At 43.7% G+C, this 26,271-nt stretch overlaps 2 protein-coding genes across 3 annotated transcripts; both read right to left on the bottom strand.

The window, feature by feature from the left end:
- Positions 1-67: 67 nt before the first annotated feature.
- ipp (intracisternal A particle-promoted polypeptide) lies at positions 68-5,807 on the bottom strand. The gene is made up of 10 exons (XM_053437516.1): positions 5,727-5,807; positions 4,877-5,339; positions 4,569-4,780; positions 4,126-4,345; positions 3,835-3,990; positions 3,562-3,729; positions 3,333-3,470; positions 2,393-2,515; positions 1,974-2,194; positions 68-1,890 (listed from the first exon to the last, which is right to left on the bottom strand). Exons 2-10 carry the CDS (start codon positions 5,238-5,240, stop codon positions 1,666-1,668), a joined length of 1,827 nt encoding a protein of 608 aa, XP_053293491.1. The 5' UTR covers positions 5,241-5,339; positions 5,727-5,807; the 3' UTR covers positions 68-1,665.
- A 6,330-nt stretch (positions 5,808-12,137) lies between these two features.
- On the bottom strand, positions 12,138-18,275 carry LOC128454882 (phosphatidylinositol 3-kinase regulatory subunit gamma). 2 transcript variants are annotated; one of them, XM_053438457.1, is made up of 10 exons: positions 17,899-18,275; positions 15,681-15,792; positions 15,457-15,555; positions 15,188-15,368; positions 14,927-15,043; positions 14,666-14,829; positions 14,378-14,554; positions 14,170-14,244; positions 13,885-14,055; positions 12,138-13,784 (listed from the first exon to the last, which is right to left on the bottom strand). In XM_053438457.1, exons 1-10 carry the CDS (start codon positions 17,951-17,953, stop codon positions 13,511-13,513), a joined length of 1,425 nt encoding a protein of 474 aa, XP_053294432.1. In that variant the 5' UTR covers positions 17,954-18,275; the 3' UTR covers positions 12,138-13,510. The 2 variants fall into 2 exon arrangements, with proteins under 2 accessions (XP_053294432.1, XP_053294433.1); XM_053438458.1 differs by having other exon boundaries at positions 14,666-14,808.
- Between the last annotated feature and the right edge of the window lie 7,996 nt (positions 18,276-26,271).

The following is a 26,271-nucleotide window of genomic DNA, read 5'->3' as shown; positions in this document are numbered from 1 at the left end:
TATATTACAACCAATCTTTCTGTCCCGTCTGAGACAGCAGTGAGGATCAATAAATGAGTTAATCAAGTAATTTTTACATATTTATGACAGTGGATCAAGATGCCAAAACCAGACAGAAGGATTTGGAATCTTCTCAATTTATATATTCACAAATATCATACATTCGGATCAACATGGTTTCACTGGAAAATGACATTAAATGTAAATATTCAATTTAAACAAAGGAATGCAGAGCTGGAGGAAATTGATCATACATTCTCCATTGTCTTGGAAGTTCTCCCCATCAATACTAAACCATGATGCTTTACACTAACAAACCTCAGCCAAACAGATGCATGCAGATCCTAATAACAACGGCACTACAGTGTTGATGACAACAGGGCTGAATGTGCTGAGAGGTTTTACTTTTCCATGTGCAGCCAGATGTAATTTAATCCTCCCACACAAGTCTTGCTGTGTAATAAGTCTGTTTGCACAGTGCAGAAAATCACCCCAGCCAATCAGAACAGTGAACTCAGAACTTGTTTGCTCTTAATGTACAAAATCAAAGTCTTGATTTTTCATATCAGATCTCGATACCTCACTCCAGTATAACAGAAAATAATAATGAGTAATGATTTGATCCCATGCCTTGGTGTGTGAAGTGTCTTTAACAAGCTCTAAAACTGCAGTAATCTTGGATAAATAATAGTGATGCAGGTTCATTTTAATCCTATCAAAAACACAGTTCCTATGACATTAAATAGGAAAAGCAGACAAAATAGTTTAATATTATTCTGTAACATTATGTTGTTTCTTGCAATAGGATAACGGAACACGATAGGCAATACTTTCTTTGTGTATCACTTGATGTGATATGTGCTGATGTGACAAAATCCAATGAGGACACAAGGTATACTCTCTTCTTGTCATGTTTCTCTTCATGTGAGGGATGCAATAGTGCTTAAAGTGTCATATGTACAAAAATAATTCAATGAAAAATGTGTGAGTACTGCACTGGTGTGACAACAGTGCTGTGTCATTCAAGTTTAAGATTATTCACAGAAATCACTGACTGCAAAACTTAAAACACCCCTAAGTTTCATTTGGTTCCATTATCAAATAGGCTTGTAGTGGTTTCATACATTTTCAAAGTAGCAATGCACAAACATCTCAAACTTTCCTTTGAGGCAAGATAACAATACAACAGACTAAAGAACAGTGCTCTCACACCTTGGTCTACAGCAGTGTTCTCAGTCCCCAAAAGACGCTGACAACTATGAAGAGATACTCTCTGTCTGGTCAATCAAAAATAGACCTGCTGCAGTGGAATAGTATCCTTATAATAACGAGAAAAGCTTTGTAGTCCAACACACAATAGAAGATGTGTTCCTACTTTAAAATTCCTTTAAATCCAGAAACAGATGAGCCATGTGCCAGTGTTAATAGAAGCAGATCCATTTGTTTTCCAGTTGAAGATCTGCTATAATATTTTAATAAAAAAGCAACCACACGATCCATTTATAAATAACATATCATTGAAGATGAAATGATGAAATGAAATCCAACGCAAGACAAAAAACACACTCTTGTGTTCTCAAGGTGCAGATTCTCTTCAGTTTATGCAGTTTCGGGAGGATCCAGGGGCGGACATGAATGTTTCATAGTCTCATACATTCCTGTATATCAGAGCACAGCCAGCCCTCCGTCACAGCGGCTTGTGATCATGTTGCCGACTTCAGTCCAGGTGTCCAGGTGAGGGTCGTAGATTTCCACAGAGTCCACCGTCACCGGGGCAGAGAAGTCTCCGCTGGCCGCCCTCCCCCCAACTGCGTACAGCAGCCCGTTCACCGCTGACACGGAAACGCCGGCACGTGCCGTAGACATCGGGGCCACCTCCAGCCATTTTTCCTGAAAGACAAGCAAAGAGGAGGATGTTACAATCAAAGAACAACTATCTTCTCACACACTTGAGATATGAGGTGACACCTAACCTCCTCAGGGCAGTACTTCTCCACCGTCTCCAGTGCGCCCAGTGCCTCATTCCAGCCGCCCACTGCGTAGATGCAGTTATTGAGGCAGGCGACGCCCACGTAGGCCCGACGTGTGACCATGACGGGCAGGGCACTCCATCGATGGGAGATGGGGTCGTACACCTCGGCTGATCGCAGCTCCATCCCTTCATCACTTATCCCTCCGATCACGTAAATGAACCCTGGAAAGAAACAGCAGCATTTGGTTCAGAGCTGGAGATTCCAACTGATGATGTAATAAGAGAAATAAAGGTACAGAGGGATTTACTATTATATTTCTAACAGTATCCATAGCTACAGGACGTTCTCTCTGCCACGGGAGGAATCGGTCGTTTCCTACAAGTTGAACCTGATTACATTGCTAAAAGTGAAACACACACCTTGTAGCTCGCAGCATCCAAAGTAGTACCGAGGAACCGCCATGCTGCCGATGACCTCCCACTTGTTCTCCTCCGGATCGTATCGTTCCATTGTCTTACCGATCTCAGAGCCGATCCAACCACCTACAGCACAGTCAGGACAGTGTAATCAGTGGTCTCCCCTCCCCGGGACGATGATAACAAAGAATCTATTTAATCTCACATGATGAGTTGTTTGTTCAAACTTCACAAAATGATTATGTAGAACTTTCTAACCTTGCCATTTTCAGCTTGATCCTATATTATTTAACGTCTGTCAACCATTCTAGCCCCGTCATTTGTTATAATCCTGATCTAACTTGTAACTGTCTTTTTGATTTATTTTTTTCAACAAGCACTACCTGTCTGCATCTTATAGACAAATTAATTTAGCATAATCACTGTCTGTTTTAACACACTTTCTTATAATACTCTTGCTGTGTTCAAGTTAGTAATAAGAAAATGCTTTCAGTGTTTTACATCATCACTTTTTAAATCACATATTTAATAGAATTGCTTGAATGTTATTTCCTTGCACTCGAGCAATTTAATACTGCACTGACATAGAAAATGGGGGATTAAAGAGAAGCAGATAAAAAAAAAAAAAATGTTCAAAGTTAAGCTGCAGACACTAAAAAAACGTCAGATCCTACATTTCCCAAACTCAATGGCATCTTTCATTAGATCTTCCCTGACTGGTGTGTGCGCATGTCTTTAAGATTTGATGTCCCCAGATCAAGTCAGACTTTACAAAGCTCCTCCTGAGCAACGTAGAATACCTGAGGCCAAGCAGTTCTAACAATGGAGTGTAAACTGATCTTCATATGTGAAATCGATGGAGCCTCACAAAAAAACAAAAACTTCCATCATTTGCTGTGTGTGTTGTGGTTGAAGGAGGCAGGCGTATTAGTGGGATATTTACCGAGGGCATACAGAGCTCCGTGACAGGGGCAGACACCAACTCCACATCGAGGAAAGTTGAGTGACGCAACAGCCGCCCAATGCTTGGTCACTGGGTCATATCTCTCTGTGCAGTCGAAAATCATTGAATCTTTCTCCCCTGGAAAAAAAATAATGTGTTACACTGATCATCAGGCAGGACGTTTAGGATAATTTGTTACACAAACAATGCACAGTCTCAGCTCACTCACCTCCCACCACGTAGATCATACCCTCCAGGACTGCAACCCCGAGACCACTGCGGGCCTGATGCAGGGATGACACAGTGGTCCAGTACTGGTTGAATGTGTCGAAGCGCTCCACACAGCTCAACGCCCGGCTGTCACTCCAGCGGCCGCCTTGCAACCGAGTGTAACCTCCTAAGAAAACAAGGTCGGAGATTACATTTCTGACATTTGTTATTGTAAAACCTCTAAGGAATATGAGGTCCATGTTTATGATGCTGAAACGATTCAATACGGAACCTATGGCATAGAGGTATTTCCTGGCTTTCCTTCTGGGTCTCATCTTGGCTGGTTGAAGCTGGCTGTACATCTTATTCTCTTTGGGAGACTTTGTGACTTCAGTGTATTCCTTCAACAGAGTCTGCAGTGCCACCCTCAGGCTAAAGTCAGTAATACCTATGTGGAGAGACAAAAGGGCAAACAGGGTTCACTGTGAGGGAGTGGTTTCAATATATCATTTATGTTCTTTTCAATTTCAACAAATTATATTGAACTTGGAAACAGTAATGTCGATTTTCACTCTTTTCTTACCCTCTATGTACTTGAACAGTCTCTGTGGGGAGAGCAGAGGGAAGCGGACTGGCTCCAGCACCTCCACTACATGTTTTTTCCTCTTTGCCACATCTTGCAGAACCCAGTCCATGGCTGCGGTGAATACCTGGTACTCATCCTCAATCCTCAGCTCCTCACTTCGCAGCAGCCTGACCAACTGATCCTTTGTCAGGCCCCTGAACTCCTCAGTAACACAGACCTACATGGAACAAAGCAGTCTGTAAGCATTAAACAAAAAAATTACATTGTGAGCTGAAGTGCTTTTACCATCACACATTGTGCAAGTACAATTCTGATAGGATGCTAATGGTGTTTTACTGTGAAATAAGACCAGAAAATAACTAACTAACTAACTAACTATAATTTACTGGTAAATCACTAATCACAAAGTAAAAAATACAGTGACTCTTCTGCATCCATACCTCCAGGAAGTGAACATGAATGTAGTTCTCAGTAAACTCCAGCATGTCCATGCAGGCTATCTGCTCCAAGAACTGGAAGATGCCCACACAGTTAGATGGGTCCATGTGGCCCTTGAGAAACTCTCCACAGACAGACACCACCTCATTCAGCTGCAGCATGTCTGCTGCCACCATGAGCTCCTGAACGTTCTCCACGGTGACGCTGATCACACCTTCCAAAAAGAGAAAACATTTCCACTGAGAAAATGGTACAAAACTAATACGGATTGTATTGAAGACAGTGGTGAAATGCCGGGACCGATGCAGACCTGTGTATATGAAGTCCAGCAAAACCTCAAAGACTACAGTCTCCACACCGAGGATCTGCACCTCCTCTTTATCCGCCTCTCTCATCCCCCCGGAGAACAAGGCAGAGAAGTATGGGCTGCTGGCGGCGAGCACCAGCCGGTGGACCCGGAAGACCCGGCTGCCGACCTTCAGCCCCACGTCGCAGAAGTCAGTGCGGAGCCGCATTTTGTTCATCTGGGCCAGGATGAGTCTGGCGTAGCGGTTTGAGGCCAGCAGGGCCTGCTCCAATCCCTGGGTTGCCATGGCAGCTGCAGCATCACCAATACCACCAACCCCACCACCACCACCACCACCAGGGGATGTTGACAAAGCGACGGAGGACATAGCAGCTGCGGCCGGGACTGTGTTACCATGGAGACCAGGATCCCAAAACCCTCCTCTCTAGAGGTCCTCAGGCCACAGCAGCCCTGAAAGACACATGATCTGACCGCACAAACACAACGACACACACACAGAGTCAAGAACAACTGTTGTGTAACAGCAAAACATCTCTGAAAGCAGTGCGCCATACAGCTCACACGGGGTTTGACTCCACTGCCTCATTTAAAAAAAAACACGGGAGCATTAAACATCAAACTTACTGTCCTTCATATTGTTATCGTGTTATCTGTTAAAAACACACCCCCAGTAGCCATTAGCCGGGCATGCTAGCAAACAGAGGGGTTTATATATTCAACAACAAACACGGTAAAACGACAACAGACAACTCGACAGCTCAGTCCACCCTCACCCACACTCCCACCTCCCTGATAACCACCAACACTTGTGCACAGTAACACATAATTCTACATTGTTTTAGCTGCAACTTACCCATAAGTTTGCCGATGAGGATGGAGGCAACTTCCGCTGCCCTGCAGAGTGTCAATCCTCTTCTCTGACTCGACTACTCCGGCCTGGCAGTTTTTACCTCCAGTCACAACTAATCAATACCAGTGAATGTAACATACTGCGTGAACTCCTATGATTAAATATCTGGTTGTCTGTTTTTGAGATACAAGTTTTTATTTAATCATACTTGATGAGTTTTACGTTTGTTATTTTATGTTATTATAATCTTTTTTGGTGGGAATGCACGCTGAGCTTTGACACCAGGTGGCAGTCTTGGCCAGAACAAGCAGCCAAACATATGCAAGTCCCGGACAAGAAAGCCCAGAAAGCTCCCATGTGAATGATCATAGTATTTTTTACCATGTCAGCCCCCAACACAAAGGTAATTTTAGACGGAGCTATCCTCCAGCGTGTTGGCTGCAGAGACTTCCACCGGAGGCCTTGACCGAGCCAACCAGACCAGAATATATACTCTTAGACAGTGGGTTGTGCAGGTTCAGTTTAATCAGTAGCTTTGTATCAAATTAGTTTAAATATTATGTTGGAAGCCTGTGATTATGTTTCAGAGCTGGAGCACAGACCAGGGCTCATTAAACCAGTCTGTTCCTCTTGTACCGAGGTGAAGTAAAAAGAGACCGGCCTCTGACCGGCACTCTAACATATCTGGGTTAATAACTGTAACGTCCACCAAGATCATCTGTCACACACTTGAAATTCAAGTCCTGGAACATCTGTCACAAGACTTGCATTTGCTGCCATTTCAATGTGTCACACAACGTGCTGTCGTGCTAATGTTGGAGATGATCCTGGGGCTAACCTGGCCACCATCTGAGATACACAATTTGCTTGGGTCTCCCTCACGTTGGTCTGTATTATTGTATCGTTTATGTGTGTCTTATTTCCCTAAAGGGCATCTAGCATGGCCATTATCTCAGCTGGACAATTAGCTTATTGGACACAACTTAAATAGCCTCTTATTAAGCCAATGTGAGGCAGAGATGACCCTCTGGACTCAGCTTTAAAAATGCTCCTTATCACAGTAATGTTTCCCCTCTTTGCAGAAAATATCCAATATTAACTTAAAATAATAAACTTTATCTCAGTACTTTTCATAAAAATGGTACAATGTGCTTAACAAGAAGAAGGAAACCCAACAAAACTAAAACACAGATAAAGCAGTTGACTGAAAGAACATTGGCCACAAAAGAGATAAAGCAGTCGAATTAATACAACAAAAATAAAACAAATAAAAACTATATATAAATAGAAATCAAATAATTCCAAAAGCTTTCAGAAAGAAAAAAGGTTCTAAGAAGATATTTGAAAGGAGCTAGAGTGGAAGAGCTCTTACTCGTTTATCCTGGAGCAGAAAACAAAACAATGATGGCACCCTGCAAACCAGTTAACAATTTGTAACTATCAAATATAAAAAAGATAATATATTGAGGGCAACACTACTGAGTGCCATGTTTCGCATTTCCATTATTTTGCGATTTAGTTTCAGCGCACACATCGTCTTGAACCCACGTTACTTAAAATGTATGTTTAAGTAACGATACTTAAACATAAATGCTTTTGCCACTTATAATTATATCGTTTTGAATTAAATATCTACACTTTTATAAGAAAAGGTTTTCGTCCTCACATGCCTTTTTCTCACACAATTACTTTCCACACCAAGCTTAGATGTGTGTTTGTCTCATTATGTATTTTTAGCAGTCGTGAGCTGTTCAGGGCTCCTTTGCAATTCAAGAGCATCATTGGCATTTCATTGAAGTGTGACAACAACCTCTATTCAATGACTGGATGACACACGCTGCTGAGGAACATACATGTTCTCTGTGATTTCAGCTTGGTCATATATGTTCATCAGACGGTTGTTAAAAAAAACAGGTAACAACTTTTAAGAAGTCTTTATTTTAATTTAATTAATTAATTTATCCAATGTTTAATTATTAGCGACATCTGCTAAATACACAACATTAGTTATGTGTCTTCCCATGTGTTATTTCTAGTGTAAGATCTTAATATGTTCGATTTGCAATATGAAAGTGTGTCTTTTTCTTTGTCCTTTGTTCCTAATGCTGCTGCCCGGACAGGTGCCACTTGTAAAACAGGTTTTAATAAGTAGGTGAGGTTTTCTAAATGAACTTGAATGCAGTGACACAGACTTCATTTGGTGAAAATGGTTCTGCTGCAGTGTGATTATGCTTTTTTTTATTGCTGTCATGCACATCTGTGGTCCCTCATTTTTCTCTCTCTATGTTTTTGCTTGTCAAGAACACGATAATTATTTCTCACTGATCATCAAATCTCTCCTTTCCGGTGATGGCAAGCAGGGTGTTTTCCTTGCCTGCAGACTCTCTCCATGTAGTGGGAGAAAAAGTAAATAGTGCGAGGGTCATCCTATGGAAAGTGGTCGCCGCCGTAATTACCGTTCTGTTTTAAGTGCAGGGTAGAGTCAGACTTTTTTTCATCGGGGCTCTTTCCTCTGGCCAGACATCGCTTTCACCAGGAAAGAAAAACATCATGAGACAGAACTGACAGCTTGAGGGTTCCTGTGGGAGTTGGTGGAGTTCAGAGTTTGCTGGCGCTTTAATTTGCTTTAAATCATACAAGATAATGCAAAACAAATAATTCAAACACTCTGTGAGAGTAGATTTTACCATCATTTCCATAGCTTTGCTCTGTAGAACTCTGAGGGGTATTTTATTTTGTCTTAATAACACATTTTCCTTCTTTTTGCACATTGTAGTGTAATTGTTGACGTCTTTTCTGATGTAACCAGATGAGGCCCTAGTCCTCACCTGACAGGACTTGTAACCTGTACTTACCTTGGCTGAGTGCCCCCCCTGCAGTGTACATACAGTGTAATGCTTTCAGACTGAGCTGGTTTCTGATTTGAACTCTGAAGCTTCCTTGCCATCTGCCCTGCAGCCAGTATCTGTCAGTCCTGGGCCACATGGTTTTGCTGGCCATATGCCATCTATTTGGCAGTTGAACTTCTGAAACGAGACTGAGTGCTCGAGAGACACGGAGGTCCTTCATTCGCTAAAGTAGTAAGAGAAGCACGACATATTATGGTGTGTCTTTGGTTCTCTTAAGAGGAAATCATGCACACTGTTGGGCGTTTATCCAAAGTGGCCCCGTTCTACCGCTCTACCTGTTGGAATCATTTTCCACTCGTGCCTATAAACTGGTGTCTGCAAGTCTGATTTGTCAAGGCTCTGGCCTGGCATTGTCTCCTGAATGGTTTGTCATCAAATAGTAGTATGTCATCCCCTTATACAAGAGCTGGCTCAGTGTCACCTCAGCCAGGCTATAGGACCGTTACTCTGTGGAGTTTGTATGTTCTCTCTGTGTTTACTTTGTCTTCCTCCAAGACCAGCAACCCACAAGGGTAAGATAAACCGTACAGATAATGGATGGATGGATTTTAGTCGATTTAAAAATACAACTTGCAAGATGCAATTCGAATAATGACTACACTTTATCATAATTCACAAACGAAAGAATCCTCAGACATGAATCGATTCGGCCACCAAGGGACACATGACCTAACATCCCCCAGGGACATAATTATTATCCTAAAATGTTTTGTCTTGGTGTACAATATTCACAGTAGCAACATAGCAAAGAAAAAGGGGATCATGTAAAAACTTTGTCAACATCATTCTCTGTCTGAAACTAGTTTGATGAGTTTAACAGTTGCTCTTTCCCCCCAGGCTTAGAAAGCAGGATACTTTTGTAGCTTCTAAATACCTTCAAGGGATACGCTGTAAGATAACTAGATAAATTCACGCATTTATAAAAATACACAGAACACACAGACACGTGCTTTGTTTGGTTTTTTAATTTCTGGTCAAGTGAGAGGGAAGCTTCTCCTGTAAAACTCTGGGAGACGTGTTTAATGGCCCAGTCCGGAGGAGAGATGCTGCTTGGCAGGAAACACAGTCTTGCCCTCAGCCTATAAAGCAGCTATAATGTGAGCCACCAGTAAAAGAGCCAGGGAGAGAAAAAATGTCTCCGTTATCGATTCTGCCTCCGACATAGCAACTGGCCGCGGATTGGCTGGAGCTCGGCACGTTCCCGGGCGCCCATTGGCTGAGCGCGTAGCGTGGAGACGGCGCTGGCGGACGGAGACAGAGGGGAAGAAGAGACGTGATTGGCTGCGGCGGAAACTGAAAGAGAAAACCTGTGCGTGTGTGTGAGACAATTTGTGGAGTAATTGTGTGTTTGTCTGCGTGTGTGCAGGACAGTTCACGGACTTTGTGTGTGTGTGTGCGGGGCAGTTCATGGAGTATGCGTGTGTGTGTGAGAGACAGTTCCTGGAGTGTGTGCGTGTGTGTAAGACAATTCATGGAGTGAGAGTGTGTGTGTTTTAGGCGTGACTCTAAAAGTAATTCGTCCTGCCTCCCCCTTCCTCCTCCTCCTCCTCCTCCTCCTCCTCCTCCCAGCAGCAGCAGCAGCAGCAGCCAGGACTTATTTAAATGGAGAATCATAAAGCTAAATTACTATGAATTTAAACGAGCAAGCTCCACGAATGAGGCCTGTTGGCAGGGAGAGAGAAGGAGGGGAGGAAAGAAAGAGTAAGAAAAAGAGAGCGAGAGGGGGGGGGGGGGGGGGGGGGGGGGTGCTTGGGGCGGTGACATAGATTAAAAGTCAATACTCGAGGAGTTGGAGGGAAAATAAGAGTTAGCATTGTTGGCTAAAGCGCTGTACTAGCAAATAGCTGTGGGGGTTTAGCCAGGTGGAGGAAATGTCGGAAAGGCCCAGGTTGACCTTCTCCAGCCTGCGTTTGCTTTTATATCCTGTGCAGGAGTTGGCGTACATGCACTTCTCTTTCCTCTCCCTCCTCTTTTCCTGTCTATGTGTCTGCCCCATTAACAAACACTTTCTCTACCCACTCTCTCCTTGCCTTTTTTAAAATTCTATTCTTTTGCACAGCTGAGGGGTGACTTAGCGCCGGTACAGCCTGTCCTGTGTGTCTATATCTCCCCCGGCATCTGGTCTGTCCTGAGCAGGAGCGCACGCATGTTGCCCTGTCCTGTCCTGTCCTGTCCACCAGCTTCCTGTGCTGACACAGGTAAGAGGGAGTAATCCTCGGCCTGGAACTGAGACTCTCCCCCAGTACATCCCTGCCCTCTGCACCTCATTAATCCCCTACCTAAAGCAGTTATCTGATGGTTGGAAGAGGCCACCTGTCGCTGTGGTCACGGATGGGCCGATGGTGGTGTTACCCTGGGTCATCTTCATTATCATCATGATCAGTGCCCACTGAGGGCCAAACGCTTGTAGATGGAGCTGGAACACATTCATTCAATTACCAAGAGATGTGTTGAATGTGCGATAAAAGTTCTGGAGGCAAAACACAAGTTGCTCCGGAGCTGGCTGGTATCAAATGTTTACAGTTGGGCTGCATTCCTTTCACAGGAGCGTGAAAAAAATATTGCATGTTCCCAGCGAAGTAGGTTTCACACTGCCAACGGCGTGCCAGGCCGAGCAGGGGAAAGGGCCTGCACATATCCTGCTATTGTCCTTATCGCTTCCTTTCTCTTCCATCTGTCCTCGCTGTGTCCTCCAGTACCCTCGCTGCCTCCTGTCTTACCCTGAGAATAAGATCATCAGAGAACAATGTTTTTCTGTAGAGGTGATGCATTTTTGGAAAACTAGTTTGACTTTCTGTGCCTTGTGTTTGGTTAATTTCCCCACGCATTTAATAAAACATGGAAATCTCACTTGTGAAAAATTAGAATGGCACTAAGTAGAGAGCGTACCTTCGCCAAGGCCCAACAGTCTCCTTAAATTCAGTCAAGCTGCACCAGATTGAGCACACTCATAGAAAACAGTTCCCACAATGTGCCAGATTTTTTTCCTGTCACGATGCATGAATCATTCCCAAGGAAAACTGTGGAAATGTCGAATTTCTTTTTGTAAAATCCTGGATTCTGGATCAGCTCCAAATTCTCAAAAAGTCCTGAGAATCAGCCCAGTAGTTTAAGTTTAATCCTGGAACTAACAAATTAGGTTTATCCCTAATAAAACTGAATATAAATTCACTAGGTCCAGATTTTAAGTTGGATTTGAACCAAATTAGCTTTATTCTGTGAACTTTAGTTAGCTTAATCATAAATTACTGTCTACAACAATACTGAAAACAACTCTATCTGAAGAATAATAGTAATTATTTTTCATGCCGTCTTGCAGTCATCGCGTATTGCTGCCAACTACAGACAGACCAAAAAACAAACGCAGATGAAATCATAACGTCGTTGGTGGAGGTAAAAGTAACTAAACGATCTTCTAAAATCCTTGACAGGGCCACCGTTAATGATTAGATAATGCCACTTTGGTTTAAGCACTTGAGTGTGAAATAAAACCCAACAGATGATGTAAGTTGACAAAACCCTCATCAGTTTATTGTCTTTCAGCAAGAAAAAAGGTCAGGATCTCACATTGCTTAGCTTCACCCGAGGAGTTTCCTCAATCCCCCAGTGGAGTTATATTTTCATAAAGAGGCTTAATCACCCTCCTTCCATAAACCAGCCTCAGAAATACATTTTACAGTTTCTCTGTACAGAGTATCTATTGTCCTCAAACTTGAAAAATGTGCCAAGTTCAACATGGATTCCTTTCCTCTTAAGCTATGTAGGCTGCATGTCATGTAAAAACATTCATAGCTTGAGCAATGCCACAGTTCAAGTAATGGAGGCAGGACACGTCCGGACCTCTGGCAGTTCACACAAACATCGGAGGCCACATCACACTGACACCACCAAAGAGAGTGCATTTTTTTGTGTGGCAAATGTCAACCTCTCATAACAGCATTACCTTCACCACCATCATCATCGTCATACATTGCAACAATAGAAATACTGTTGGATTGCACTTTCTTCAAGCTTTCATCTTGTGGCATATTTATAGAAAAAATATATATAGAATACAAAAAGCTTATACTTCTTTGAGTAACAGAATATATCATACAGTACTTCAGATTATGTTTTTGATCAGCACATCAGCAGGTGTACATAAATTGCCCTCCCCTCGCCCAAATGCATTTTACCGGACTAAAACAGGGATGTAGATTTGCTCACTATTAAGTGCTTTGGTCAATGGATATAACATTGAGTATGCTCTTACAATGGTATTCTACAGGATGTTAATGCTACATAATTATCCACTGTATATGAATGTCTATTAAGAACGGGGCCAATTGTCAAGGTGTCCCATGACGTTTCACATATTCACATCTGGCATTTATCCAAGAATTTTCGTTCCACCATGACGGAATCAGCCTGTTTACATCCCCCTCTACTCCTCTCACAAAAAGTAGTCGTAACCTAATATATATCCAACGGACTGGTCGGATTTTCACAACTCAATTCATTTGAACTATGCAAAAGCACATCTCTTGCAACTTCAACTCGAGCTGTAAAAAGTTGAAGTCAAACAAAGGTGCAGCACCTGGCGCTAGTGAGCAATTTTCTGGTCGTCAAACAGCCCCACTAAACGTGTCCACTAAACAAACGGCACTAAATGAAGTACAAATTCATCTTTTTCTTGAAAGCTTTAACGGTCTCTTTGAAAACCAAAGAGAAAGAAAAGTTCAAGCTGACATTCAAGTTCCGGTCCCACTTCAATCCGTGAAATCTCGTTCACAGAAACCGATGGAATCACTGTAGTGCAAAATTGTACACAATGCACCTCGATGCAGTCGTTCTCGCAGGATACAGTAAACATGTCCTTTTGTCTCTCCCTCCGTTGGATTACATTTCTGGAGCGGCAGGTGGGAGCCCCGATGTGTGTTTTGGAGTTTGTAAGAGTTTGCGTTCCTCTATATGTGGAGAAGGCGTGGCCGTGGCTTTGGCGTGCACTGGATGTGACAGCCGAACGTCCAGGGCGTCATTGTGTTGCGCTAAAGAGTGCAGGCGATAGTGCAGGACTAGGTCTTTCAGTGAGCAGTGGACGTCGTAGGGCTCAGCAAAGCCGTATCCGTGCGGTGTGCTGTAGATCATGCAATGCTTCACTTCTTTATTCACGCTGAGAAAAAAAAAGGAAAAAAGAGAAATCCTGTCAATGAGTTGTCACACCACCTTTAATATTCATCTTCATCCATTCTTTATTCCATTAGGATACTCACACAACAGAGCAGGCGTAGCATCCCTGTTTGCTGCTCTCGCGGATCAGGAACGTTCCGCAAGCTTTGCTTTGAAGCATCTCCTCTGCCTGCGTCCGACTCATTTCACCGACGAACCAACTTGTCTCCTCCTGATGTGGCAGGTTCTTCTCATCGCCCTTCAACACGTAGGTGCTGCAACAACAACAGTCGCACGTTAACACACCTGCTACAACTCTGCATTTCAGGTAGAGGTTATTCATCTTGTTCTTCAATGTGGATTCTAGATTCAAAATGCTTGGCACTTACTCGTCGAGGCTGTCGCTCTGTATCCCCAGCCAGTCGTTTATGCGTTTCTGCCGTACGCCTTTGTGATTAAGCCAGCTGCAATGCAAAGAGTAGAAGAAGCATGCTTAATTCTAACATGAAATGATTACAGCTACCGTACATTTCTTTCCTTAATTTGTTTGAAGTGATATACCATGGAGACGACAAACAATACTGTGCCGATGCTTACTTGAGGTACTGGTCTCTGATGTTGCGTAGCTGGATAAGGTCAGGTCGCAAGCTGTTCATCTTCCGGTCTGTCTCTCTGTAGTCCTCCACCTGTGTTCTCAAGTCATCCTCCAAGTGGATTTTGCTGTCGTAGATCTCCCCGAGACGACACTTGAGCTTCTCATAATTAATCAGAAAGCTAAAGGAGGGAAAGTGAAGGTCAGGATGGGCAGAGTTCGAGGTTTACATTACATTCTACATTAAACTCCATGTGGAGACATATTTGTTGGACCATGACGTAGTGACGTACCTCTCCAGATCTGTGTCAGCTCCGTCGGACGGATTGTTCCTTTCAAACTCCTCTCCGTAACGCTCCTGCTCCCGACACTGCTCCTCGAAGATCAGCATTGTCTCGTTAAAGGCCTCAATTGCGGTGCGCTTCATCTGGATTTCCTGCATTACAGTGAATACATCCTTTGAGAAAAAAACAAGGGAAACCGATAACTAACAATAATTCTACTTGGTATACAAATGTGAGATTAGCAGAGTGAATTTGAAAGTGAGTTTTTACCTGTGAGGTCTTGGTGAAGGCCTCATAAAGACAATCAAACTCCCTTGTCTTCTCTTGATACTGACAGTGAACCTCCTTCAGCTTTCTCCCAGCAACGTCGACATTGTCTTCTTTCACCTAGTGTAAAAAATCCTCTTTAATAAACAAGTACAATTCGTATTCTACTGGATTAAAAACCTCTTGTCTTCAGATATCAAACCAGTTTGCAGACTGACCAACGTTATTACTAAAAAAAGATGAGTAATAATGGCAGGAACTAACCTGCTGGAAACGGGACACAGGATGGGTGAGCATCAGATCCAGTGTGGCGTTGTATTCCACCAGTGGATGGTGCTGATAGTGCCAGATGAGCTCCACCACGGAAGTGAACGTGAGGGGGTCCGAGAAGCCATATTTCCCATCATTGTGGTAGATTTTGATCAGCTTGTTGTGCCCGTCTTTCCTGTGAAACAGCACATCCCAGAATAAGTTCATTGGCTTAAATTCCAATTTTTGATTCCATTTGCGACAGCTCTTTTCCTTCTGCTCACCGTAACGTCAGCGTGAAGTCTCCCTGCAGCTTTGTGGATGCGTCACGCACCATAAAGGAGCCGTCAGGCGTGTCTCTGAGTTTCTCGTTTACCTCATCCCTGAGGAAGAATCAGTTAACAGTTTACGGATCTGACATACCAGTGTGTTTAACATCCCAACAGCATGTACTTATTCGATTTTGTAATAACGACAGCATGTTTGATAAAGTGCTTCAGTTGGTTACCTGGCTATGTCTCCCCAGTACCATTCAGCGTCCTGTAGCAAATACGCAGGTGGGGAAAGGCAGTTGTTGTTCATGGTGGAAGACACTGGCTTTGTTGACCTGGGAGGCAGAGCTGCAGGCAAGAATGAAATACAAAGGATCAGGACGATAGCTTCTTATCAAGTCTAGTGCTGTAAACATGACTCATTCAGTTTTATAACTGCTCTGAGATAAAAAGTAGTGTTCTGGGTTTGCCCCCCCCCCCCCCCCAATCCCCACCACAACAGATGCACACACTCTCTCTGTCACACCTCGGCTGTAAGGAGCCTATCAAGATCTGAGGACAAGCCCAGACATGTTACCATGAGGTGTCACGTGCCATATCATTACCAGGGTCTTAAATGTGGTCAGCACTGAAAAAGGAAATGTTACTCCTCATTAATGAGCACAATCAGTCAGCAACTGTGAAACATGTTTTCTTGTATTTTTCCAAATATCCTCATTATGAGGCATTCAATCACCTGGGGCAAAGTTGTTTTAAGACCAGTTCCTAAACTTTGGCACTGTCCCGAATCGCACGTGAAGCATTAAATAGACCATAAACTGTATTTTGAGCCTCGTGGACCACCCCTCCCATCCTGTGATCATCGCACGCTTACAGATCCTCATAAGTTTTCCATCAGCCTCCATGGAGAAAAAATAATAATCTCAAGTCTGGCCCGAACTACTAAGCGTTTTCCCTAAAAATGAAAAAGGAGGGCAAACCGCATCAAGAGGAGGTGAAGGGCGATATATTTCACTGCAGGACAAAAGTGCCTTTCATGAGGCAGTTGGGGAAAATACAAGAGCACCCTCAGAGAGGAGAAAATGTGGGTTTCTCCCACCATCCGCTCTCCCCTTTTTCTGACCTTAAAATAAACAAAAGGCAGGTGCAGCAGCACAGTGGCAGGCACAAAAACGAAAAGCTGCGGTTCCTGAGCTCAGCAAAATTAAATCTGCACACCTTCCCCTTTCTGTCTGCTGCCAAGAAAACTCCACTGGCTTCCAAAAGCCACATGCACACACCAGTATAGACAAGAGCCACGTAATTAAAGTGAGAAATCATAATAATTACATTTATAGGCTATATTTTCCCCCCGATCCCATATATTAATTGTGCAAGATGACTACAGTTGATCAAATACAATAGAAAATTAACTTATAATGGAAACTGAGTCCGTGCAGGTTTATGGTATAGTAATGTTTAGAGATGATCCTCGAATTTGGTTGTAAAAATGCAACCTTTATTTGTTACACATTTAAAACTACGTTGTAATCCATTGCATAATAAATATTTAGAATCGGTTACATAAGTAATCAGTTACAATGTAGTTTGTGTGTATATATATATATTTATACATAAATCATAATATTGTTATGATGGGTCATCAGTATTCATTCAAGTTCATGTTGTATGGTATTTAACAAGTATCTTTAATAATACAATGAATGTATAGGAGTGAAAGTTGTGGTGCGAATAGCAACAGTCATATAAAATGTATCCAGACAGTTGCTCGGACCAAGACATGACAGGCCCGTCTCACAAAGTGTAATACACAGTAAGAACAATGTTATAAGGCCCAGGTCAAGTGACAGATGTAGATTTAAAAACGCGTCGGTGAGTGAAGTCATGAGACGAGCTGTCTGTCTGTGTGTGTGTCTGTGTGTCCGCTCGCCTGTAGCCTACTTTCTGAGCTAGCAGCACAAATTAAGCACGGCTGGCTGCAGAGGAGAACAAAGCGCTCGTTTCATGCGGCGCTCATTAACGCAGCCCCGGCTCTATCCGCTCCTAAACGCCGCCATTCTCCTCCCGTGGACCCGCCGCCGCCCCGCGAGGAGCCGCGGTGCCGCCTTGTGTCCCCCTGTGGAAGTTCGGTCCTAAGCGCCGGGACAAAAGAAACGGAGCCGCTGCGCCTGGTCCACAGAAAGGTATTACGTAATTGCAAAGTGAATTGCGCTATGCATGCCTGGGCAATGCCAGCGGGGGAGCGCAGCGCCTCTCTCCATTAGAGCGTCTCCACCGGCACCGACACGACATTTGTCAGGTGTCAACTTTGCCACAGGACACCACAGGACAAGACAGCAGCGGGGGGGGGGGGGGGGGGGAAAGGGCAAATAGCGTCATGAAGACAGAAGAGAATAAGACGGTTTCCCGACCCCCCGCAGTTCAGACAATGGCTGCTTTTAACCCTAAACTTACCTGGTGGCGCTTGATCCATTTCGATGTAGAATAAACCTTCGGGAGGATAAACCATTCCTGTTTCACGCGAGTAGTCCAGGGTGCTGCAGTTGTCCTCGAGCACAATAGAGATCTGAGCAGCAACAAACGATGCACGTTCGGTTTAGGGACCGATTGGGGCTACTTCAGTGCATTCGCAGGCACCGCGTCCGACATAGATGTGGACAGAGAGAGAACTCCTTCGATCGCAAGTCCAATAAAAAATCCCGGCGTCCGAGTGTGTTCCTCAACATAGTCGGTCTAAGAGGGGATTCTGTTAAATCTTCGGAGGCGCAGATTGTCCATGTCTTCTTCTCCCGTGTCTGTGCGCTGCAGCTCGACTTTACCTCATCTCGGAAATGGTGCGACTTTAAAGGGCTGTAAGTAACATCATCTAGGCCCAGTCCATTCTGCTGCCACGGGAGGGGGTTCTTTTTCTTCGTGGAATTCTGTATCACGTTAAGAAAACACAGCCACGTTTCTGTTACACGGTTAAAGAACAGGAAAAACCTCAGTGAGTATAATCCTCCAACGAATAGTTTATTTGGGGAACTTCATTTGCACATGTGTTGCTTAGCACACATCAGCAACCCCCTGGATTTGAATGGTACATCCCAGACCGTTTCATTCAGCTCTCCTCCGACTGCACTGTAACAGCTGAAAAATTCCTTGCAGGCATGAATGGAAAGGAAAAATCTACTTTATTAATTTGAATCATAAAAAATAAATATGATCTAACTTGTACCTTTATACGTTTTTTCAGATTTCAAACAAATGGGCAACACAACATGTTTCTGCTCCCCCCCCCCCCCCCAGCTGTGCTCTAATTTACTGGTGAGAGAACAGGTTGGAATAGATGACATCATGCTTCATGTTTTATGATAATGAATCCGTGTTCAGGTGTCTGGCACCCAGACAGCACCCGGCTCAGACCCTTTTGTGCAAGAGGCGACAGAGTAGCCTGCCGGGTTGGCAAGTGTGCATTATATTCCCGTCGAGCTTGTCAAACATGTTCGGCAACAAAAATGGCATCTTGACTGTCAACGCTAATTATTGCTGCTGTGAGATCATTCTGCTGAAGACACAATAGGCTAGAGCAGGTGTGTGTACACCTACACACACAACTGGCTTGAAAATGAATGTAGCGCATACAGAGAAATGATTATTGAATGATGACATAATTTGCCGTTTCAGTCTCATTGCCCTGGAGGTGACCCGAGCTTTAGCATCACCATTACCTTATGTGCTTACGTTGGATGAATATGTGCATTGTTGCTCGTTAATGACACAGAATGACATTGTGCTGTAAATTTAAACAACCAGAGGCTCTTCCACCAGCTGACATCCATGGCTGCAGGGAGAGTGAAACAAGGCCTGCATGGTCAGAGGTCTGTGTCTGTTGGTGTCCAGGCGTTTATGGCCGGTCCCCTTTTGACCCAAGGACAGGGAGTCAGGGGAGGTAATTGCCTCCAGCATTCCTTTTTCCCATCAGTAAGATGATTCTTTCCTGTGTCCAGTCAGTGCCTATGAAAAGCCCTTAAACTAACTGCCATGATGGAGCATATTACGGCAAGACGGCAGCAGACTGTTGCCTCATAGACACACGCATGAGCTCCCACACGTGCGTTGGTAACTCACGGCAACAGTAGATGCATTTATTAGCCTTTTTAGAAAAGGAAATCAATGTTGGCAAGTCTCTTATAGACACTCGATCGGCAATTGGACAGGTATGTCATTGCATGGGTGTGTGCACACATGGCCGGTTGTGCACTCACGTGTGTCTGTGTGCGTTTGTGGGTGCAGTGCATGAGCGTTTGCTCGTGTGCTGTCCATGCTTTCCTACTTTGAGAAAGCCTTGAGGCCTGTCACGGCATGTCACTTGGCTGCTACCCAACCCTCCCCTCCCCCCTCCCCCCCTCGGTGTCAGAAGAGCACAGAATTTAACCCCGCTTTACTTTCTGGGCCTGACCTCTGTGACACGTTTCACCACCACCAACCTCTTGAAACTCAACAGCATCGTATCAGGGCTCCAGATACGTTAGTGGAGGTGTGTGTGTGTGTGTGTGTATTTGTGTGTGTGTGGGGGGGGGGGGGGTCTTTTGGCTTTGTGTCTGGGATATGTTGTCTCTGTCATCGGTATTAGGAAAAGCCAAAATATTGTATTCATATATTATTCATGTGTGTGTGTGTGTGTGTGTGTGCCCCATTTGTGCTGGGTGCGTGTAGTGGCCAAAGTGAGGCAGGCCGACTTTCAGGATAAGCCTTTAGGCTATGCACCCCAGATCCAGGCAGTCCTGATGGGATCAGTGAAGGCTAATCATAAGATTAACAGGATAGGCTGATACTGCAAGCCTGCCAGCTGCCTGCTGGCTGATGTGACTCATCTTGATATCCACCACCACATTATGCCGCTGGACTGTGGGAGTGCTGGGAAACTGTGCACAAGTTTGAAAATAATCACCAGATGTCCCTCTGTGCTAAATGCAGATAACAATTCAACTTAAATTTTGTTACATTAAAATTTTTGAAGCTGATCTGCCAAGCAACTGAACATATAGTATTTAAGGCAACACATGTTAAGCAGGGTAGGTGTTAGGGACACAGAGTTTAGCATTTTTTCCGGGTCTGGAGAGCAGAGAAATACAAATACTTGATATAATAAATGGCAAAAAGGATGTTTTTGAGTCCTGGAGATTAGCAGGTCCGTGTGGCTCAGTGTTGTACACCAACTCATTGGTGAAATCATGGAAAGAGCGTTAATCCACATTTAAGAGTGTTAAATGTGGACATTATAGGCCTCCTGCTGTCACAATATCAACATTTGTAGAATCTGTCAAATAATCTCCTGGCTTTCTAGAGCAATGTTTGTTTAGTCTTAAATGAATAACTGTGTCAAGGAATATTATTCATTGACTGTTTTCATGTTTCCTGTGTGGCGCGATGTAGGACACACTTTATCAGGATTTGTTTTATTTGTTGTCAGTCAAGAAAAGACCCAAAGACACAACACAGACAAACCATGTCAGGGATTAGTTCAGTTCACCGATGTGGGTATCTGTGTCACGGTCTTTGCACATCTCTCAAATCTTCAGTACTGTAGTGTGCTGCTATTCACGGCCATTGAAGGAATGCATAATGGTCTTGGCAGGGCATTCGACATTCACCATGGAGAGACTGTGGGGTTTCCCTGATCGCTCGCCAGAACCAGCACACAAAGCACGCACTAGTCCTGCCAGAGGCAACTCAACTGTGGGCAGAGTGTAGGGCGGCTATGGTCTGGCCCCCAGGACCCTGCCATTGTGGAATTGTAAGTGGGGACAGTGTCTGAACGGCTTGAGTTGGAGCAGAAAACTTTGGATGACCAAAACTATGAGCTTCAAATAGCTGGGCCCTGGGAAACATAGCTTGTTCTTTTAAGGAGGTCAAAGAGAAGCCAAAAAGAAGGAAAAAAATACAGAAAACCAATGTTTGGTGGAGGGAATGTCAAATTGGAGGCTACTGTTACTATAGACATCAGCAAAACTGACATACCGTTTTTTCCATGCGCTGCATTGTCTGTCTGTCTGCCCCTGTGTCCCTCTCTTTATGTGTCTTCTGCATTAGCACCCGGTGGTCATACCCTGCTCTCATCATCTGTCACTCCACGCTGCCAGAGCCTAATCTGACTAACAGAGGTGACAACTGAGGTACTTGTGGCATGCCACCACATAACGTCTACCAGCTGAGTGTCTGAGTTATGACGGGGATGATGATCCTGTGGTATCAGTGGCCCGTGTCTCTCCAGAGGCCCTTCCGACCTCCCCACTTAAGTGGAGAGCCAAAATAAAGGCCTGACCATGCAGAGTTTTAGCAGGATATATCCACAAGATGCTGCAGGATTTTCAGTGTGGATCAGAGTTGGATGTAAAGATCAATCCATGATTATTATACATTGTTTAATAATCTGTTTATGTTTCTGAAGCATTTATTATCTAATGCCACATCCATAGTCCAGTTTTCCAACTAACACAATTTCTGTCCACACAAGCGCTCTGATTTCTTATCAGTTCTAATCCCAAACTTACACACACACACACACACGCATATCAGGTGACCACTCATGTACACTGGGCATGTGCCCGCCGGTGCAAACATGCGACATGGTAATGCTCGCAGATTGCTCGAATAATAGCTTCACTTCTATGCATGTAAACTGATATAATGCATCACAAAATGTAGAATTTAACTGCAGAGCAGCTGTTAGCAAAGACAACAGGGTAAGCAACGCTGGTAATAGATTATCCATGTTGCATTCTACACTGGTAGCCGAAACTATTCCTAAAACTCAGGAATAGTGTGGACCCAAGGTGTATCCGTGGCAGACGATGTATCCAGAATGTAATCAAAACCACCACACATTTTATCTGGACTAAATGAAATGATTGGCAGGCCCCCTTGTCTGTCACTAACTGACCTGCCTGTCTGGGCGCACCCATAGCTAGAAAAGTCGGCTTCTAGCAGTTGTCAGGTAGAGCACGTTCATGTGTTTTGGGGGTGTAGCTTTGACAAGTAGGTCAATGATAGTCTGCTCCTTTTAGCTTTTTCAGGATTACCAACCCTAACTTTAATGTTCAAGTTAGTAAGAAATAATAAAAAAAAGATTGCATGTCAAAGTTAAGTGGCGTACCTAACAGTTAATATTTTATCCAACAGTGCAAATACCAATGCTACTCAATTTAAAACAATATTAAAAATAAATAAATAACACAGAAGTATTTAAGCTTAAAAAATACTTTAAACAAATTATTAGATTATTAAAAATCCCATTTATCCTTCAGCTCCTACTCACGGTGAAGAAATGTGAAATTCCTAATTGTTTTGAAGACAGTAACTGTATTGTTCTGCATACAGTGTGACTTAATACGTTCACAAATAGAAAAGTCATGTTACAGTCAGCGATTTGACTTGTAGGTTTCATCGTGTCAACTCTGACTCTTTACAGAGCCGAGTCATGTGTGTCAGCGAGCAAAGGATTCGTGGCTTGAAGCTTGGTGAAGTTAAGCTAGTAACCTCTCTCTCTCTCTCTCTCTCTCTCTCTCTCACAGACACACTACACTCACACACACACACACACACACACACACACTCACACAATCCCAGGCTTCATGCAAAGCAAAAGTGAGAAGCCGAGACCTCTTTTAGGTCCTCTGCAGTTGCGCCCTTTATATAAAAGGACACTACTCTCCTCAGCTACACAGCCATCACATCAGCACTATAACTCTATTAGGCACAGCTCCAGGACACACTAAGCAACCCATAGCCCACAATGGCATCATTGTCAGTGGGGATTGCAGCCATTGTCGCTCATGCTACAGGATTCATTCCCCTCCTCCCATATTGTGACCTTCACCTCTGCCATCTCACATGCTCTGGGACTGAGAGCTTTATGCCTTCTAGGTCTTAAACGCTCCCTTACAATGACCCAAGTCTGCTAAGTGGCTTTTTTCCACAGCACCAGTGTTGGGACGAGTCAGGTTAGTGTCAGCGTGGAGCGAGCAGGGGGCAGGGGTGGTGGGGAGTTAGAGTATGGAGTTGTGGTTGGAGGGATTGACCCTTGGAAAAGGTCAGCTGGAAGGCATGAGAGGAGAGGAGCTGACTAAATGGCTCTTTTCTCTCCCTTTTACTCCTCCTGGCCAGGGCAGAGACTCAGTATGGTTATTTATGAGCGTGTGGGAGAGCAAGTGGGGCTGTAGTGAAATCCACCAGCCCTCTTTTTGTTGCGAGGGTTTGGTTCTGTCATATATACACATGCACACACGCACGCACACGCAAGCACTCACTTACTAGTAAGAACCCCTCCCAGAGCCACAAGGACAGAGGAGAGGACTCTGTTGCGAGGCAGATTTAGAAAATGAGGTGTGCTTCACACAATAGCTGTCAGCAGTATGATAGATGCCTCTCAGCCCATAGGTAACTTAGGAAACTGGAGGCCACTCATAGTCATCTGGACCAAACTTGGTGACTTGTTACTACATTACTCTGATATAAGTTGTGATAATAATGTTTTAATCATTTTATATTTGCATTATCCACTTGATTTAAAGATGTAATGTGTAACCATTCATAATTTAATTGTCTAAAAATGACTAGACCTATGTTAGGCACTTAGATATGTTACATAATTGCTGACTTGTTTACTATATTATCCAAACTTTTTCCCACAATGCTCAAACCCAGATAAATTTATTGACGGTAACTTTCATTTTGGTCGCCTTTTAACTGTCTGTTGTTCCGCTTTACCTGTGGCTTTACCTATGAGGAGGGATAAGCACACTAACAGTTAGCCAGTCAATTTGTACCTCCACTTCTAATGTATCCCACTTATTTATTACTCTGCTGCTTAACATGACAAAAACTTAAATGCATTACCTCATCCGTTAACATGATTTGTGCCTAAGATGGGTAGGGTAGATTTTCATCGGTAATGGTGGTAAAGACAACAACTCCCATGATCCTATGCTGCTTCACGATACCATAACATTTTTTTATTATTATTTTGATGCAGAGAACCCTAGCAGCCCAAGTTACATGTTGTATGTTTAAGATTTCTTATTCAGGGCCTCTATATGAAACCCCTGTTCTCAAAGATTTGTTTTTGAAAAGTTTTGTTCTATAAAAGCATCAATAAATATGATTACATTGTCTGTAATGAGATAGCAGGTCAAAATACATGATTGTATATTTTGAAGTGATTGTCATGAGTCAAATATTCCTTATGAGTTTGATATTCAATAGAATAAATTAGCTGGGCCTTCTCAGAACAGCATGAGGTTATTGTTCCCAACACTGCAGTTCTCTGCCAGTGTAAAACACACCACTTTTTTTTTCTTCCTGACAAAGCTAAATTGAGCTTGCATTTCACGCTAAAGTCAAATGGTCATGATGTCATGGTTTGAGGACAGAATGACTCGGTTTGTCTGTTGACTGTGAAGGCCTATTCTTGCATGTTTGGGTGGGAGCATAGCATATAATTGCAGAGCGGGATAGCATGAGGGGATGGGGGAGGGAGAGAGTTAGCACGCAACATGAGTTTTGGCCCAAAGTTGCCGGTGCGGCTGCCAAACTTGTCCAGAGGGCTGCTGTGTATATATCCATGCACGAGGCTAGTGCTTCTCTGCTTTAGAGGCTTGCACTGTTCCAAGACACATCTTTCATTTGCACACGCTGAATAGCTTAGGTAAGCCCAAGGCAGTTTGGACAGGGAACAGATCTGGCTTTTTGGACTTTTGGATGTGGATTGGTTGCCTGGCTCTGGGTATGTGTGAATGTGAGTGTGCGTGTTTGTATTTGCGCGCATAACAGAGTCTGGATATTTTCTGGATGTTCAATATTCTTCAGAGTGTCCCTTTTCAGCCCGAGTCATTGCCGTTGTTTAGTTATCAAGTCAGTTGTTAGGGAGCAACCAAACCGCTGTACACGTGTTGCAGCCATTTGAGGATTACACTGATCCAAAAATCTGACAGTAAAAAGAAGAGAATGGAAAGCTTTGTCTGCCTTTTCATATCCTCTCAGTGGGAGGCAGGACCTCCAGACCTGGACTAGCACTGGTGGGTGTTAATGGGGGTGGGTGGGTGGGGGGGGTGAGAGGGTGAGCTCTCAACTGCCAACCAGATGGACAACCAAGCCCTGTGTATTTAGGGAGATCATATGGGATAACCTTGCAAAGACAGATTGACATTTTGCTGACAAAACAAACCACCCCTGTCCTGCAAGCAAAAAGACCCCCCCCCCCCCCCCCCCACACACACAAACACAAACACACATGCATGGGCTCATGTATGGTCATACAAATACTTAAAGTGGTATTTGCTTACATAGGTCTTAAGGAACTTATTTCACCATGTGTTAAGCACTCGGTGAGGAGTCATAACAATAAGAGGATAGGACGAACGCATCTAGGATTACACAACTCCTGAACAAACAATAGTGGCATCGATGACCTGTGTAAATGAGACAACCTTGAGCCAGGAGATCAAGTTAACTCATTTTCTGCGTCATACTTTGGGATTTAGCTTGGCGCTTTAAGGTCAGAGGTGGGAGCGTACAGAAAGGTTTAGGAGGCCGTAATCTGTTTGACTTTAATTAGCAATCTAATTTGACTGGATATAGAATCAAACTACCTCTGAATATTATATATCTGCATGTAAAATAGTTGACTCAGATTTGGGAAGAAAGTGTCACAAGAACAGAACATCTTCTGACATGAAAGAGCAGAATAAGTAAAACCATCAAGAGTCACTCTGTTCTCTGGAATCTCTAATCTTCTCTCTGGTGATTTGTGGCACATAACCCTCCTACACACATACATTATTAAAA

The sequence above is a fragment of the Pleuronectes platessa genome, chromosome 13, assembly GCF_947347685.1.
Source record: "Pleuronectes platessa chromosome 13, fPlePla1.1, whole genome shotgun sequence".
NCBI classification, from domain to species: Eukaryota; Metazoa; Chordata; class Actinopteri; order Pleuronectiformes; family Pleuronectidae; genus Pleuronectes; species Pleuronectes platessa.
Note: the sequence above shows the minus strand (reverse complement) of the source record. Positions and strands in the feature narration are given on the sequence as shown.

Excerpts from the sequence above, each read along its gene's own strand:
- ipp (XM_053437516.1), bottom strand. The coding sequence starts at position 5,240 with ATGTCCTCCGTCGCTTTGTCAACATCCCCTGGTGGTGGTGGTGGTGGT. Across the intron at positions 3,730-3,834 it reads GAAATACCTCTATGCCATAG|GAGGTTACACTCGGTTGCAA; the intron begins GTTCCGTATTGA and ends TTGTTTTCTTAG. Across the intron at positions 2,195-2,392 it reads TGGATGCTGCGAGCTACAAG|GGTTCATTTACGTGATCGGA; the intron begins GTGTGTGTTTCA and ends GTTTCTTTCCAG.
- LOC128454882 (XM_053438457.1), bottom strand. The coding sequence starts at position 17,953 with ATGGTTTATCCTCCCGAAGGTTTATTCTACATCGAAATGGATCAAGCG. Across the intron at positions 15,793-17,898 it reads AATGGATCAAGCGCCACCAG|CTCTGCCTCCCAGGTCAACA; the intron begins GTAAGTTTAGGG and ends TCTTGCCTGCAG. Across the intron at positions 14,056-14,169 it reads CAGAGCGACAGCCTCGACGA|CACCTACGTGTTGAAGGGCG; the intron begins GTAAGTGCCAAG and ends TTGTTGTTGCAG.